We start from the raw sequence: 18293 nt of genomic DNA on the forward strand, positions 1-18293 counted from the left end.
TATCTTTGCTTTGAGGGCTACATTAATTATGAACAAGAATCATCCAGTATTTATCACTGCAGATAGCAGAGAAATCATAACATAATCGTGATACTGATTAGTTAACTATGGGTGACCTGAATTGCTTAATAGCCTTGGTTCATTTGTAATTTTCTTATAATATGCTCAAATGTTTGGTCATAGTCATAGGTCAAGCAATGTAAGATGTAGGATTGTTATGTGGAAAATAATAACCCTAAGAAAACTGTATTGCATTGCAGTGGATAACTAATTAAACACTACACCCTTTTTGAATGATTCATGTATCTGTCTGTTTCTGTTTTAATTAGGTGGGGATATCAGTTAGAAACAGCAATATGATTTACCACTGACCATTCAGCAATAACACAGCTTTGGTTTTGGTGTTCTTAATCCAAAAATAATACTGGAGAACTTTGAAATTTTTGAGAAAAGAGGCACAAAGGTGATCGGGAAAGGAGTTTTAAAAAATTGAGTTGTATAATCTTTTAGAAATAGAAATTAATAATCTTGAACTCTGCAGAGAAGTCTTTTCATAGTAAAAAGTCTGTTCAAGCAACAGCCAATGTAACATGATCCAGTGACAAAGAGCTAAGCTAAAAAGTGAAACTAAAAATGAGATGCCCAACATTTAAGAGTGACTGCTAATAATTCCTGTAGCATGGCCTCAGCCAGAAGTTACAGCATCAATACTGGACTCACTCTGATTCTGCGACCTGGGCTACACAGGCTAAACAAGATCATTTCATCAACCCCTTATGACCTCAAAGGTCATGAATCATTGAGCCTTAGATGTTCTACCACTTTGGAGAAGTGATCCCTGAAACTTCCAGGTTTTCAAGAATTTTCTTCTTTTAGTCACTGCTATATGAAGAGTTTCCTATATCCTGGATATATGTCTTCCTCAAAACTTGAGACAGAGGGCATATAATGCTGAGCTTTAACACCACAAAAATTCAGATAAGAAAACCTCCATGAAATAGTAAAATCACCTTGTTCTTCACACTTTTTGAGAGAACCTGTTTTGACCCCTGAACTGACAAGTCAGTGAAATCCTGGAACCATTTAGACTGGGAATGTTTTTGTATTTAAAATACCAGAACACTAGTCCACAAAAAAAAAAAAAAAAAACAAAACCGTTTGTGGTTGTGATGAAACTTTATCTCGTAGCTCCAGTTTCAGAGAAACCGATCTCTAGTTTCGGGTACCTTTTGCTGCGGGCCCAGAGGAATTACATTCTCTCAGCGCAGATCTGCACACAGCCAATACATACCAGCCAATACATACGGAGTGACTCATGGTGTATTTAGATTAAACAGCTCAAGAAGAAACCTCGGAGTTCCCTGTGCTGTACCTCTGCTGCTCCGGAGGGGAACCACGCAGCCTGCACCAGCTCTGTGCTTACAGTCCATTGAAACTGTGACCTGTGGTAACGTAAATAGAAAACTCCCGTGTAGTGGCAGTGACACAGTCCTGCTGAAGGGACAAGAGTCCTGCTGAGTCATCTGCAGCAAACAGCAGGGAAAGGCTGTGCTTAACAAGGCGCCAGACCATGACATCACCCGTGTCTGACGGGGTAACAGGCAGCCCTGAGGCACCTCAGCCCCTGTGGGCCAACTGCCCCACGAGGAAAACAGCCCGTGAAGAAAAATTAACTCGACCTTGAGTCGGGAAACGTCTTTCCCAGGGGCTGTCCCGGTGAGACAATGAAACGAGGTGAGGGAAGAATCACGGAATGGTTTGGGTTGGAAGAGAACTTAAAGATCATCCAGCTGCAAGTCCCTGCCATGGTCAGGGGTGCCTTCCACTAGGCCAGGCTGCTCATAACCCCATCCAGCCTGGTCCTGAACACTTCCAGGAATGGAGCAACAACTGGGGACTCCTCTTGTTCGAGTTAGGTCCACATCTTGTTGCTTAAAACTAGCAAATATTACAGTCCTTGGTTATGCCAACCTGGAAATCACGTGATTTTAAATCACAAACCCCATCACCAGTTTTTAACGGGGCCAGTGGTACTTCAGGCCTGCACCCTAAGCCCTGAGCCCCTCAACCCTGAGTCCATCATCCTCCAGCACCTCATCCTTCTAACCCTCACCTCCCAGCCCTTCAGCTCCCACCTCTTATCCTCCATTCCTCATTCCTGAGGCCTCGGCTCCCAGCCCCTCGTCCCCACAGCGTTCTCACCCCAAAGCCCCGCCCCCTCCCGTTCCGCCACCGTTGCTGCCGTTCTGATTGGTCAGAGCTCCTTAGAGTGACAGGATATTTAGCCAATCAAAGTGCGCAGAGTAGCGACGGGCGGGAGGGTTCCCGCGTGCGGCACGGGAGCTCCGCCCCACCCCGCGGGGAGGGCCCGGGCGGCGCTGAGGGCTGGAGGGCGCCGCTGTCCCGAGGGACGGAGCTGCTGCCCGCTGGGAAGGAGCCGCCCCGACCGCGCTGTGCCATGGAGGACGTGCTGCCCTCGGGCCTGCTGGAGATCTGTCTGCTGGTCGGTGCGCCCACAGAGCGGGTGCGGGCGCTGCTCCAGGTGAGCGGGGTTCGGGCGGGCGGTGCCAGTGCGCGGGGCTGGGTTTGTCTGCTCATGGAGCTGAAATATCCCAACAGAAAGTTGTTTTGACAGGCGAACGTCAGCCAAACTGGGAGAATTTCGTAGCGATGTGAGAGGTAGCTGCACTTTCTCAAAAGTCTGGGTTTAGCTGGAGAACTCACTGTAAGTTTGTATGGGCAGGGACAGCAAAACGCTGAACGATGCGTTCTTCACTGGATGTTACTCCACGTCCTGTCTTCCGCTGGGGAGGAAAGCAAAGGCATAAAGGCTGCTAACTTGTATCCTCAGGAAAACACGAGATCTAAATCCCCGTGAGCTCAAGTGCTCTGATTTTGGCGTAACCTGTACCACTTGCATGCGGTAGGAGCTGATGGGTCGGTTACTAGTTTGAATATGTGGTTTGTAATTTGTTTATAACTATTCACATGTGGGTTCACAATGACAGCCCTCCTTCTCCTGGTTCTGCTTGGTTCAAGTGTGCTGACGGGTTTGTTCCATACCTAAGAGCTGCTCCGCAGTGGGAAGAGCTGTGGTGCCAGCACGTGCAAAAAAAAAAAAAAAAATAAAAAAAAAATAGCCAGACAGCTCCCAGGGATCTCAATTGCTCTGCTTGAACTTGAATTTGATTGCGCTCTAGTAGCATTAGATAAAGAATTCTTTGTTAGGCTTGTTGCTTGTTCATTCGCACAGGAGCTGGCTTTTGCTGATGTCAGCTTCTTAAGTGATAACAGCCAAGCAGAGGTTCACATTCCAGGATCTCATTCATGTGTACCTTCAGAATGGAAAAATAGTTCCTAAATGTCAGCACCATACTTTTGAAATCAGTGTGTACCTGGTGTTTTATCAGAAGTGTGAGAAATTAACCCAAAGGTAGGGGGATTTCTTATTCATTGCAGTTTGCTTAGTTTATTCTCACTTCTTTCTGAAAAAAAAACTGTGTAACAACAAATAAGAAATCGGCTGCAGAAAGCAGAAGCCATTCTGATATTCTGATCACACTGCAGATTCTGAATTGTTTCTTTGCTTAAGATACAAAAAGGTATCAGAAAGGAAAGTAGTCCCTTCTTTTGTCAATACAAACTTCAGTAAAGTCCCTGCAAGCTGTTACACCACGGGGATTTCAGTCACTGTCTCAGGGCAAGCTTACAGATTCGCTCCACTTCCTTCTACTTTTACAGCACTATCTATGTGAAGAGAGTGGAATATGTTTTTATGGCTAATTTTAGTGACTGTAGAAAGAAAAGACTTTACTGAGAGAAGATAACATTCCAAATTAAAGTAGTGGATCTCATGATATTTACAGATTAAACAGTGGGCAAAAATCCTGATAGTGCTTCAAATTGTGGTCTTCACAGTGTGTTGGTGTATTCGTAACTGTACTGAAACATGGAGTGATAAAGCAAATTAAGTTAATGGGACTATGATATAACCTACCCCCAAAGTAAGAAAAGTTCTATATGACTGACCTGTTGTTGGTGGGGATGCCAGGAAAAAAAAATGTAATTTTCCATGGAAGCTCCTGAAACAGAAGTTTCTGGGCTGTCATCCATTGCTTATCTTTATTGCCAAGAAAATTGTCACGCTGAGATTTAAATTTAAAAAGATTAAAGGCTGTTATTTTCAGCTAGAGATTTCTTTCTTAGCACTTGAAGTGTGTGTTTTGTAAGAATGAAATGTACAGAAGTGATGCTTCTTTTCCCTAAGTTATCTACAGATATAAGGCTGGATTTTGGTTTGACAAGCGTACACAAGCTGTCTGTGACATGTCTCAGATCTTGGGCAGGCTCCGTCAGTGGATTTTGTACCTGTCCAACACAGTCAGTGGTACAGAGCTTGTCTTGTGCTTTCTGGCCCTGCTAATGCAGACATAACCACCAAAACAATTTTTCCTGCTTTTGTAATGCCTCCCTGGCTGTCAAGGTACCTGAAAGAAATGGGGTGTTATCAGATTGAGCGTCAGTCAGCAGTGTGTTCTTGTTGCAGTGAAAAACACCTGGAAAAGCTCTAGAAGTGAATCCATGGGAACCCTGGGAATCAACAAAGCCAAGTGCACGGGGCTGGACCTGAGTCAGGGCAATCCCTACTGTTGGTACAGATTGGGTGATGCAGGAAGCCCTGCCAAGAAGGATTTGGGAGTGCTGGTGGGTGAGAGGTTGGATGTGCCCTGGCCACGTGCACTTGCAGCCTGGAAAGCTGAATGTCTTGGGCTGCACCCAAAGCAGTGTGGCCAGCAGGAGAGGGAGGAGATTCAGCCCCTCTGCTCTACCTGGAGTGCTGCATCCAGCTCTGGGGTCCTAGGCACAGGAAAGATGTTGAGCTCTTGGGATTGGGTCCAAAGGAGGGCCACAAGATTATGAGAGCACCTTTCATATGAGGAAAGGCTGAGAGAGTTGAGGCTGTTGGCTTGGAGAAGAGAAGGCTCTGGAGTGACCTTATTGCGGACTTTCAGTACCTGAAGGGGCTCCAAGAGAGCTGGAGAGGGTCTTCTGACAAGGGCATGGAGTGATAGAACAGGGGGAATGGTTTCAGCTGACAGAGAGCAGGGTTAGATTAGATGTTAGGGAGAATTTTACATTTTGCTGTGACGGTGGTAAGGCACTGGTACAGGTTGCTCAGGGAAGGTGTGGATGCACCATGCCTGGAAGTATCCAAGGTCAAACTGAGTAGGGCTTTGGGTGGCTTGGTCTAGTGGAAGATGCCCCTGCCCATGTCAGGAGGATTCAAATGAGATGATAATTATAGGTCCCTCCCAACCCAAGCTGTTGTGTGATTGTCTGAAAAGTAACTGTTTTACAGCCTGCATTATAGGACTGTGACTCACAGGCAAAGGGAAGAATTTATTACTGTTATTGTTGTTAATCAAAACCCTTGAGTTCACATCTGGAATACTGTCCCACATTTGGGTACCTTTATACTAGAGAACTGCTGGAAAATGAGAGTGAGACCAGAAGAAGCTGCACTGAGGACTGGGTGAAGAATCTCCTTCCAAAGGGACTTCTGAGAGTTAACTGGATGAAACCCAATGCAACCATACCTAATGTCAACCTTATAATTAATTTGAGCAAAGACTTGCACAGGAATCTGCAGCGATCATCCTACAATTGTTTGAGTTGAAAGGGACTTGCTGTGGGGCAGGAACATCTTCCACTAAACCAGGTTGCTCAGAGCTCCATCCAGCCTGGCTTTGGACACTTCCAGAGATGGAGCATCCACAGCTTTTCTGGGCAACTTGTTCCAGTGCCTCACCACCCTCACAATAACGAATTTATTTCTCATATCTACTCTAAACTTGCCCTCTGTTGGTTTAAAACCATTCCTTTTTGTCCTATTACTACTACCAATTGGCCTGCCTAATCTAATTTTTCTGAGGCTTTGTACTTCCCCTGCCTAATTGTTAAAGAAACCAGTTCTTTCATGACATTCAAAGTGAAATTAACTTCTTCAGTGATGGGAAGAGGAGAATGAGGTCAAGGAAAGACCAGACAGCTGAAGTAATGCTCTGATTTGTGGTTTCAACACACTACTGTTTGTCTAAATAGTGCAGTCATTGTAGAAGTCTGTCTTGTATCGGTGTCCTTTGCAGCAATGCTGTTACGGGAACATTGTCAGCAAATGGGGATGGAATAAAATCCCCCACTTCTGTTTGTAAGAAGCTGTGCATGATGCAAGGAGATTTGGTAGCAAGAAGCTACAAAAGGGAAGTATTTCAAAGTGAAGAAGTAACAGTAGCAGCAGAAAAGATAAAATGTTCAAAGAATAGCAGAAACAAATGAATACTGTTCTGTTGCTGCCTATGCACTATCCCTGAACTCAAGGGCTAAGAAAATTTGACTTGAGCCAAGACATTAATATGAGCTGACTGAAATGCTGGAGACTGAGTCAGTGGGTCAGTCACAATGCTGGCAGTGCTGTTCTTTAGGGGAAAATGGTGTTTAATGTCTCTGTAGTAGTTCAAGACATCAAGGATCTGCCATTTCAGGAGCTGTTAGGCTGTGAGGCCATTGAATCGCTGGCTGCCATCCAGCACTTTGGAGCATGGAGATGCCTGAGTGTAAGTTCAGGGATTGCCCTGTCACAGCAACTCTCTATGAAAACCTCAGCAGGGCAAATCTGCCAAGTTGAGATTGCTACTGTTGGAATACATCTGTGTTTTTCTTGCATAACAGCCTCAGGGCTGAACCTTAATTCTTAATTTCATCCTGAAATGTTTTACTGCGTGTTAGTTTGAGGGTGATCATGGTGAATCTATCTGTTTCCAATTTCTACACTGCTTTTGTCAGCTGCTAGCTAAGGAGATGACACTTGAAATTGTGACCGTGTGAGGATGTGGCACTCCGTACCACAATTCATGATGTGCTTTTTAAAGTCATTGCTATCTTTTGACTACCCCACTGGATATTTACCTGAACTTTTCCATTCTAATTTATTTCTAGTTCAGGCTCTTTGTTCATTAAAAGTGTGTTTTTTCACTTCTTATTTTTAGTGAAGTATTTTCTTTAGATTATCCTGTTATAAATATGGTGTAGTTTATGGAATTTAAGATACCATGACTAATATATCATGAAGCATTTCTTCACATTTTTCCTATGATGCTCAAATGTGGGAAAAAAACCTATTAGTGGATGTATCTGTTGGGACGTAAGAGCTCAGACTTCTGTCTCAAAACCTGGACAGAGGAAGATTGGCAATAGAGCTTTCTATGTTGTAGTTATTTAAAAAAAAAATAGGGAAATGATGGGTGAGGTCAGCATTGGTTCTCAAGGACCATCTTGTGTCATATCTGGTGATAAAAGCAGCATGTATGCTTCACCTCATCTGACTTTGAAGATGTTTGCAAAAAGTTGAAAATGAAGCAACTTTTTACCACAGCGGGGCTCGCCTTTCCTGTTTCTAAATATCTGTTGGTTAAACAAAGCTTTTACTTGTTTATTTAACCTTGCAGGAAGAATTGAAATTGCAATGAAGTAATTGGAAATGCAGCTACTTGGCTCGACTATATGGTCAAGAGTACAAAAAGTGCTCCCAAGTACCAGGAAATCTCTCTGATCACTTCCTTCAGGGCTTTTGGTTGCAGGGCAGTGCGGGCTTTCAGGCCAGTCATACTTTGCAAAACTGCCTGTGAAAAATGTTGTAATTTCATACCTGTTCTTGAGATGCCTATTCCACTGAGTCATCAGTATATTGAGGAATTCTCATGGCTTCAGTGTCTTAAAGTTTTGTTTATTTTAACAATGATTGTAGTTTTTAACTGTGCTTTGTTAAGTGCTTTATAAAGTTAAGTGTTGTCTTGTAAAAGCCTGTGTTTATGTTGTTTGGGTTTTTTTGGTACATGTTATTTATTCTGAGTTGAAAGGAAGCTTTTCCTGAAGTTGAACAAAGACTTATCTAAGAAGCTCAGCTGTTTCTCTTTGTTTTCAGTTATTTATTGTTTGGTTTCTCTTATTGCCAGTGTTTATTTTGAGTATAGTTTAAGTATATCTTAACACTGAAAAGGAGGAAATACGGTATTTGATACTTGTTAGTTTCTTTTGCCAAAGGCATAGTACTGATATGGGGCATTTTGAACAGTGAGGGATTCCTTGCCTGCTAAAAACACCCATGTTCCTTGCATTAGCATGCTTAAAAAAAACTTAATCAGAAAAAATAAATTATTTAGGGGGCAGAAAACTATATTCTAAACCCATGATTTTAGCGATAGAGAAAAAGCAGGGTTAAAAATTATGAAAAAACCACCACATATCAGGATGAGTGTCACCTTAGTGTTTGTTTCGTTTGTTGGTTTTTTCCTATAGGGCACTCAAAGAAAACTCAGAAATCTTCCTCCCCTCGATCCAGAAGTTCTTTCTGTATTTGTGCCTCCGTTTATTAGCAGAGATGATGTTCAGGTGATTAATGCTGGTAATAATTTCAATAAAAGCAAACGCCGGTCCTTCCGAAAGAAAAAAGAGAGGCCCAAGATTGAAGATGTCAAGACCCTCAACGGGGAGCAGAAAGCACCTGACACAGAAGATGTGGTTGTTCCAAAGGATATTGATCTTATTGCTTTGCCACAGCTCTGTTTCCCAGGTACATGAGGGTTCACACTTCTTGTTGAGAACTGTTTTAATGTTAACATTTCTTGAGCCATTGTTCAGCCCTTATTTTTCAGCCATTCTTGGTAAATCTTGGCTTGAGTGAAGTGCAAACATGCACACACTTGAAAAATTGTTTTTCACCCCAAAGTGGTTGACTTATGATGATCTCACTTTTCACTTGGTGTTTTGATATACCTGAAGTAGTGAATATTTCCACCAGGTTTAATTGGAGAAATTTTAATATTTGTGTCATTACTGCAGACCTTTTCAATATCTTGGGGAAAAAAAAGTGATTTAAACTCATTTATTTTATTTTGTCACTGAAAATACAGAATAATTCTACTTTTGCTTCTTCAGTAATGTGCAGCCTCTGTAACGACCTTTAGTTCAAGTGGACTGTGTATTAAATTTTAATCCCTTAAAATTAAACATTTCTCTTGAAATTAAGTGCCAATGTGCAGTATTTGTCATGAAACGTCTTTCACACAGCTGTAGTTAAATATGTAATTAAAAATATGCTTGCTGCCTTCATTTCAGGAGGACTTTATGTAACTTCTGAATCAAAAGATGACCACATTCATTTCCTGGTCTTCACTGATGTCTGTGGTAACAGAACCTATGGTGTTGTTGCGCAGTACTACCAGTCTATGCAGGTATGTTATATAACTCATTCTTCTATAAAAATATATTAAAATATATAAAAGCAAAACACTTTGAAAGTCCTGTGAGATTTAGTTTATCAAATTAGTTAATAGGTGTGTTTTTATGTTAGCAGGAGTACAGGACAAATCATACTTTTATGTTACTATTTTAAATTAAGTACTTTGGAATACATTGCATTGGGGAAAGTTGTTATGGATTTCATTTAGGAGATTTGGATATTTAGGAGCTGACTTCATCCCCAGGACTTTTTTGGTAAAGATTGTTCTTTCCAAACAATGAAAGATGCTCTTTCTAAATACATTTTGTGCTGAAATTCTTTTTAATATGTGTTTAAGTCTCGCAGGCTGACATTTTTCTGAAGACCTAAAGGGCGATAGACATCCAAATCCCTTTGAAATGTAGAGGGAATTGGATACCACATTTCTAAGGCTCTCAAGAAAAAATCAGCCATAAATTCATGATTAACATAAAAACATTAATGTGCTGTTTTCTTGCAGGATGGCTCCACCTCCTCCAATGGGCAGGGCCATTGGGAATCTGCGCAGACTGGGAAGGTGCCTGTCTGTTTTGTGCCCTGTGCTGTTTGTGTTATATCCAGATACCCATATTTTAGTGCCCTCAAGGATTGTCTCTCTTGGTAAGATTTGTTCCCCTGTGCGTTTCTGCAGGAAATGACTGCAGATTTTTAATACCTGAATTTGCTTGATGTGGTCAGGAGATCTGTGTGATGCTAAAGCTAAAGCTAAAGTTTTGTGTTGTGTGAGAGAGGAAAAGGAGAAATGCTATGTCAATGTTGCCCAAGACAATAAGTGCAAATTCTGAATACCAAGGGAATTAGTTATGCTGTTGTCTTCATTTTCCTTGGGGGTTTTTGCTAATGTGTAGGGAATGGATATTTTACAAATATTACTGGGTTTTTTTGGAAGAGGGTTAACTGTAATTTTGCCACTCTTATGAAAATTGCTTTCAACGTACAAAAAGCTTTTTATAATGCGCCAAGTAAATGTCATAAGAATATCAATATATGTATTAATAAGCAGTTAATGACACCTTAGGGAAATAGTCCACGTCACTGGAGAAGCAGAGTAGTTACTTGGGTGTTGTAGAACAAGGAGAGAAATTCTTAGGATACGTTGTTTAAAAACAAATACTCTGCAGTGTAGGTGATTTAAAAGGTAAGTGAACATGGATCCATCTTGTTATTAATTAATTTCACTTATTTTGAGGTTACTTTATTGTTAAATTGTTAAGATCTATTTGCATCTATTTTGGATTAAAACCTTCTCACATCAATGTCTATGTACATTGGACATTACTGTGTGTCTTCACTTGCAGACCTTTTGTCCAAAGGTAGAGGAGATTCTCTTCACTAAATTTCAGTCAAGCTTTCTAGAGTCTAATCTGAATCCAGTTGCAAGTATTTGCTTCTTGTACATAAGGTGAAAGATGTAGGGATTTTAGGTTGGAGCTTGAGTCTTCCCCTTTGTTCTGCTGGTGATTGTATCCTGAGCAGATGAGTAAGGGAGCACTCCCTGGGTACCAGCTGAGGTGCACCCCCAGCCCCTAACCTGGCTCCAGACCAAACCTGAGCACTCATTTCCCCACCCCATGCACCTCTTGTTCCCTGTGCTGAAGATTTGGATCTTCTTGGAGCACTGGCTGGCTTTCCCTGGGTTGCATGAAGAGAGCCCTGGAGGAGCAAAGCAGTGCTATCCTCCTGGGCATTTTAAACATTGACTCAAAAAGGTTTTGAGATCAGAAATTAGTCACTCTGGCAGCCCTTTTAAGGGCATGTACCTCTGCTCTGTCATTTTTAAAACATTAGTGAAGAGGTTTAATGTGGACAAGGGATTTCAACATGATGGAAACGGGGTGTGCACAGGTCAGTGTGAAATCAAAATAAGTGTTCAGTGAAATAAAAAGGAAATGTTTGTTTTCCTTTCTCCTTTCCTGCCCAGATCACTCACCCCCCCTCCTTCATATTTAAGTGAATTACATCAGCCCTTGGTATTGCAGGAACTGATTCACTGCTGCCTTTTATAAATCTCAAATCTCAGGTCACTGCTAATCTGCATATGGAACTCTTCCAGCTGTGATTGCAGCTGTGGCTACTGTTTCCATCCAGCTTTTATAGTGAGACTCTTGCTGCTTTTTATACTGTGAGAGGGCTCACCTCACACCAGCTTTCCACTGGGTGGGAAATAGTATAGATTCAGCTTGGCAGTTACAGCACTCATCGTGGTTTATGTAGAGTATTCAGAAGTGAGTAATTTGTTCTCTGAAGTGAGGCATCTCTGAGCTGGGAGAAGCTGTCAATTGGCAAATGGATTTTAAAAGTGCCTGCTGAGGGAGAAGTGGGAAAATCTTCAGGACAACCATGGAAAATTCCAGATGTTGTAGAAGTGTTTCTAGTTCTTGTATCTGCTTAGAGGAGACAGTAACCTGATAGAGTTAACCCTCTAGATCTGCTTCTGTCTCTGCATGGGTATTTTAAACCTTATAATCATTTGAACATTATAATTAAACACCTCTGCCTTGATCACATATAGTAGGGTTTGGTGCCTATATAAAGCATTAATGTCCACAGATGGCTTTTCTCTTTTGAGTCTGTACTGGTTTCTGAGAGGAGTTCAGATTGGTCAATACCCTACAGTCTGAGCTTAAATTGATTTGTAAATATGTGAGTAATTATAGGGAAGTTCAACAGTTCAACAATAACCTTCCAGGTTAGTCTTGTGTGTTGTCCTTGGTCCTGTTGTGTGGTCTTTTAACAGGGGCATTTTTCACACAGCTGCACAGCTCTTCTCCTTTTTTGCTGCTGCATCTGTGAGATGGGAGGAGGGGGGGAATGCCAGTGACAGCTGAATTTAGTGTTGGCATTTCCCATGGTACTGGAAACTCAACTGTTTAGGTTTCCATTCAGTTTTTTTTTTTAATTTTATTTTTTTTAATTTCCTTTTTTCATGATAGTATTTAGTGACTCATTTCAGGATGACTGCCCTTCTGGTTTTGGTGTCTTGTTTTGTTTGGTTTTTTTTAGGAAGTGTTTCACTATGCCAGAATACACTAGGGTGGAGTGGAGGGAAGGAGAGGTACCAGTTTTCCTTAGTTTTGTTGTACTACTGAAATGTTTTCATGTGGCATGAAACAGCTGCTGGGGTATGTGGCTATTCTGAATGCAACATAAACAATTGCAGCCAAGACCTCTATGAGATGTTTTGAGTGTTGTGCCCTGTATAGCTGGAGATGTTCTGACTTTTTTGGGATATTTCAAAGTGCTGGCATTGTATTTCTCTAAACCAAAAAGGGAGTTATAGTGAGTTATGAGGTGACCAATGGGTAAAAAGTCTATTTAAGTGTTTTCATTCCTGTACTCAGAATGTACTCAGGTAGCAGTGCCTCTTGTACTTAACAGATAATAACACCTTCAACAGCACACTTGTATCCTTGGTATGCTGCAGAGGTGTTTTGCAGGATACTTTAACTGATTAATCATTCTCCAGTCAGGAGTTCTGAAAGCACTTGCTGGTGGACCTCAAACCACCTATTTCTAGTGTGCAGCCCTTTCATTGTGATACCTAGTGCAAGAATGCTGTTGTTCCTGAAGATCTAATGTTGAAGTACCATCTAAAGGGGTTCTGTTTCCATTTAGGATGGCTTTTTGCAGCAAAAGATTTCCTTTTCCTCCAGAATTCTGTGCACAGATTATTTTCTTCAGTATCTAAGTGCACAGAATTGCTAATAGGTGAGGTGATACTTGTTTTCAGTCAGAAAAATCAAAACTATTATTTTTGCGTAAGTATTCCTAGATAAAATCCGGGTTCCTAAACTTTTTCAAGTGGCAGAGTAGAAATCACAAGTGAAAACTGAACCAAGCTGATATGTACAGGCAACATGAAGCTATAAATCCAGGTGGGTGCTTTGAACTGCAAGGGAATCTGCAAGCTCCCATCATGGTAATGAGGGTCTTTGTATTCTGTGCTGTTAATTTTATAACTAATTTCCACATTGCTAGCACACAGTGCTTCCAAATCCAGAACGTTTTGTGTGGGATGTGTCTGCTTTTCTCCAAAGCACACAGATGTGCACCTAAACGGTTTCACAGCAAGTTGGATTATTCTACATTTTTTGAGAAGGTTTAAACTTGAGAGATTTTGGCACTTTGCACATGTAGTATTACCTCAATCTGTTATAGTGCACGAAAAGTAAAATATTCCTGGTAGTAATCTCCTGGATGAACTCCTGTTTTGGATGGATGAATGGGCTCCATTCAAACAGTAAATCTTCCAACATGTGTATTTGTCCTTTCAGCTGCCTTGAGAAGAGGTGGGAGTGTGCAAATAGCTCCCAGCACTGAGGCAGTACAAAGGGCCTATTCTGAGCTGCTCCTGCTTTCTGAAACACCTGGCTGTGGACAGTTAATAGCAGTAATGAAAGGTTCATAAACTCCTTAGCTCTCCTCTTGAGTGTTTCAGAGATTACTTCATTTATTTCTGCAGACATTTGCAGTGCAGAGCTGTCAGCTGCTGTTAGGCTGCATTAATGGCACCATGTCCTGATTAGAGAGCTCTCCCTGTCCTCTCTGTACATCTGCTGCTTTCTCAGTCACGTTGTTTCTGTTGTGACATTTACTGGATGTCTTGATAAGAGCTTTTTTGTCTCAAAGGAAAGGAAAAAAAAGACAAGTCTGCTTACTCTGCTGGGCCAAATCTGAGGCATCTCTAAATGTGACAGAATATTTGTTTAAATTGATGGTTCTACTGTCTGTTTTCTTTGATACTTCTTCAATCCCCTTTTCTCTGCACCCCTGAAGAGCTGATGGACTTTTTGGGAGTATGTGTATGTAAGAGCCCTTTCTTCAAGTAAGAAAATAGTGAATTTAAATATTTCCTTTAAAAGTGCAGTAATATATGACAGAATATGTTTGTTTTTTTTCTGTACTCTAAATGCTGTACATAAATATGGTGTCTTGGATCCTTATATATCTCTTGACCTGTTCAGTTGCTTCCTTCCTGAAGAGCAAGTGATCTTCTGCAGGAAGCCAGTAAAACTGCAAACTGAAGTAAAACCTCCGGGGAGAAGACAACCATATTTAGTTCCTAGTTTTTGTATATATAGATTTGCCTGCCTAGATTTCTGATTTTGTAAATATTTGGGGTTTTTGCTATGAATGTGCAAGTGAACCTTCTATTGAACAAAACTCCCTTTGTGACCACAAATACCTAACTTGGTAATTGTTACATTTCAGAAATACTGTGGGAGTTAATAGTTTTCAGTCTTGATTGTATGTATTTTTGAACGTTCCAGAATTAATTTGGTGTATAATATAAACCACATGACCTTTGTTAGGGTAATACAGTTTTAAACCAGAAACATTTGGCATTGTCCATACAGACCTAAACCTTATGCTAAATATGGCTCTTGCTTCACATTCCTCTGCAGTCAAACTCAGGTCTACAACCTCTCTTTTCCTCTGGTGCTGTTTTCCATCTCAGAGCTGGTGTCTGATGCTTGGGATGGGAGGAATATCAAGGCAGTGTTGCAGCTGTGGGTTTTGGTTCCTCAAGCAGTCTCTATAAGACATTTGCTATAGCTATACCTCACCATCTCACCTCACACGTGGTTTCCTTTGGCCATCAAACCACTGTGCCATGTCCTCTGATGGATATAATGCAGCAGTATTTTATGCATGGGAATACAAAAAAACTCTGCTTCTGACATAGCAGCATCATTAAAATTTAAAGAATCTGCTCAAGTATCTAATAAATTAGAAATTAATTAGCTGAAATAATAGCTTCATTACTCTTAATAATTTTTTTCTAGATTATCAGCAGAATGCGTTTTTTGTGTTTGCATGTTACTATAGATAAGTAATTTCCTACCATTTAATTACAGCTTACTAGTGCAGCTACGACCTTTCAGGGATTTACATGTGGAGGAGCACATAAAAGAATTTGCAGCAAAGCTGTTTTTAATCCCCAGCCCACCACCAGGACCACTCCACTTGGTAATTACTCCTCCTGAATTTCATAATGATTTTAACATTATGTCTTCTAAGATACTAAGATGCTGTTTTCAATAAACTGGTGATATTCATGAGTGTCAGGTCAGAGATTACTTGGTGATGTGACACTGATATCAATACCTGTACTTTAAAAATCAGGCTATGCACTATTAGCAGAGAAAATAACAGTGTGACCAGGGTTCAGGCTGGAGTGCTGGCAGTTTTGTCCTTTAGTTTTCAATACTCTGGGAAGGCTTTGGCTCATGCCAGCTATTTGTGGTCTGATGATGCCTGGGCAGGTCTGGGAGCAGCAGAACAGTGTGCAGTGGATGAAATGTTGAGTTGGCTGCTGCCTGGATAATAAGACCAAGCTGAGAGGGGAAACTCACATCAACATTTTTATTCAGTGCTGTGTATTTGTTGCTTTCTGAGCCTTCCCAAGTCAAGCCAGATGTCAGCTGGGTCAGTGATTTCAGCACACACTGTTATCTACTGCAGTGGCTTCTAGGGAAGCAGAACTTCAGCCATGGACTTCTCCTTAGCTGCTTTCCTTGACCCTGGGATAAGGGGTTAGGAGTGGAGGAAAAACAGCATAGCTGGAAAATATCTGAGTGATTGGCTAAACCAGCTGTGAGTGCTGAAATATGCAGCATGTGCAGGACTCGACCCCCAGAGATTTGAGCTGAACTATCTGAAACACTGAGAGACCTCATTCTTTTGGCTTGTTTTGATTTCTTAGCAAGACAGCCTATGCTCACTTATTTTGTTCATATTTTTTCTATTTCCTATATGAATTTTATCAGTAGTTTGATTTCTTAGATGTATCCACAAATATATATCCAATTATTTTGTTATGCTTATAATAAAGTTTAATTCTGTTAAAAGATGTTTTCTAAAAATTTACTTAGCAATCACCCTATAAAAAGAGAGGAGACAAGTCCATATTATTAATCTTTCAAACTAGTGGTTATGTCTTTGAATGTTTCCCTCTCTTTTTTATATCACTTTTCTGCACTATGCAAATGCCTGTCTTCTTGCTCTCAATGAAAGTTAATATTTGTAGTTGGAACTAAAATATTGAATTAAATGTGCTGTGGGAACATTTTCATTAAGGAGTGAACAGAAACTATTTGTTATTACAGGTATTTCATATGAAACCACTTCAGATAATAATTCCTTCACGTGAGGATCCAGACAGTCCAATTATTGACTTGGATCTCCATCTTCCATTGCTGTGTTTCAAGCCAGAGCAGGTGCTGCAGGTAAAACTAATACTTTAAAATGTTTTAGAGATTGACAGTATAGGTGATTTGTAGTTTAGGAAGAATCAAGATATTTATTTACTCAATAAACTTTATAAACCCAGGAATTCAGAATAGTCTTAGTTCTGAATATTAGTGCTATGGCACAATAAACTGTATTTCTTCTTAAGATATTTTGCTATTTGCAAACCAGTTCAGATTAAGGCATATTGCATTTCTTCACCTCTGGTTTAGAAATAGGTGCTAAATTTCTTAAGAATATATTCTGAAATGTAACTCCCCAAGCCAATTGACAGATTTTATTTTGAATTTTCACTACATGCATTTCTACCAGATTTATAAGAATATTTTCATGCTTAAGAAAGGGACCTGTGGGAAGGATTGGTAACAGTTGGCACTCTCATACGAATAAGGTGTAAATGGTGTATAAAGACAAGAAAATACAAAAGGCTGTTTGAAAAGGCTGTCTGTGCTTCAGACTCTTACAATAATACTGACAGAAGTGTCGTTTTCAAGGTTTCCTGATCCAACTCCCTGCTCAAAGGCCACCAGTGAAGTTGAATTTGGTTGTTTAAGGTCATCAGTATTATCTGAGACACTTTCTCTAAGAAACCTCCTCAATTATGAGAGTTGGCAGTTCTGCCTTATTTTTTTGGGTTTTACCCACATGTGCATGTTATGAGTTAAAGTATCTCAAATCCTAAATGGTGCCGCTGATGCATCTTGAAATGGACATTATTTAATTTTATAAATCTATAAGGTAGCTACTAAAAATGAAAGTTTTGTGCTTGACTCTCACAAACAGATAAAATATTTACATTTCTAGTGTGTTCTAGATACCTCTTTGCAAATACTTAACACTCTGGGTTTGTTTTCCAGATTATGACCTGTATTTTGACTGAACGGAGGATAGTTTTCTTCTCTTCTGATTGGGCTCTGCTGACACTTGTTGCTGAATGCTTTATGCTGTACCTTCATCCTCTTCAGTGGCAGCACACTTTTGTGCCTATTCTGTCCCGGCAAATGCTGGATTTTGTGATGGCTCCAACGTCTTTCCTCATGGGATGTCACATTGATCATTTTGATGAAGTGAGCACGGTATGTTTTACACCATTACCACTCTGGAGTTTTACTTGCAGTGCATTTGTCCACTTCCATATTAGAGAATATTCAATTACTAAGTTACATTTGTTAAGGCACTTGCATTTCTTTTTCTTGAATGTAATTGTTTAGTTATCCATACAGTTTTTTGCTTGTGGCAAAAATTTCAGTCCTTTTCTGGTTTATCTCCTTGATGAAATTAATTGTCTGAGAAGTATGTAAATGAGTAGTAACTATTTTTATAATATATGTACAGTAATTCTATTTTTTTTGTTAAAAGGAAGGTGAAGATTTAATTCTAATTAATATAGATAATGGAGATATTTCTCATTCAAAAATGGTTGAAGAGGAACTTGAAATTGCAGATGTTCCAGCACAAGCAGCAGAAACTTTCATGAAAAGGTGACAAGATCTTAAAGATGTGTTTATCTTAGTGCATAAATCATGCTTGATGCTCCAAGATTTTTCTTTTTGTATTATTTATTATTATTATAATAATACTTCATTCATATAAACCCCCCTGTAAAAGGGCAAATTGAGAATTTCAGTTAATTAGTGTAGAAGTGGCTTTAAGCAGTCATAATCGCCAAACTATTCTGCAACAACTGGAATGCTTGTTTCTTTTT

General features: G+C 40.3%; 1 protein-coding gene across 1 annotated transcript in view; it reads left to right on the forward strand.

The window, feature by feature from the left end:
• Window positions 1–2458: 2458 nt before the first annotated feature.
• The window catches only part of DENND3 (DENN domain containing 3), a 31960-nt gene continuing 16125 nt past the window's right edge, over window positions 2459–18293 (forward strand). Inside the window, exons 1-8 of the mRNA XM_062504207.1 lie at window positions 2459–2542; window positions 8356–8629; window positions 9175–9290; window positions 9798–9937; window positions 15196–15307; window positions 16447–16566; window positions 17446–17664; window positions 17948–18069. Coding sequence (XP_062360191.1) covers window positions 2459–2542; window positions 8356–8629; window positions 9175–9290; window positions 9798–9937; window positions 15196–15307; window positions 16447–16566; window positions 17446–17664; window positions 17948–18069 — 1187 coding nt within the window. The remainder of the gene's footprint in view (window positions 2543–8355; window positions 8630–9174; window positions 9291–9797; window positions 9938–15195; window positions 15308–16446; window positions 16567–17445; window positions 17665–17947; window positions 18070–18293) is intronic.

Source organism: Cinclus cinclus, chromosome 1 (assembly GCF_963662255.1).
Source record: "Cinclus cinclus chromosome 1, bCinCin1.1, whole genome shotgun sequence".
NCBI lineage: Eukaryota > Metazoa > Chordata > Aves > Passeriformes > Cinclidae > Cinclus > Cinclus cinclus.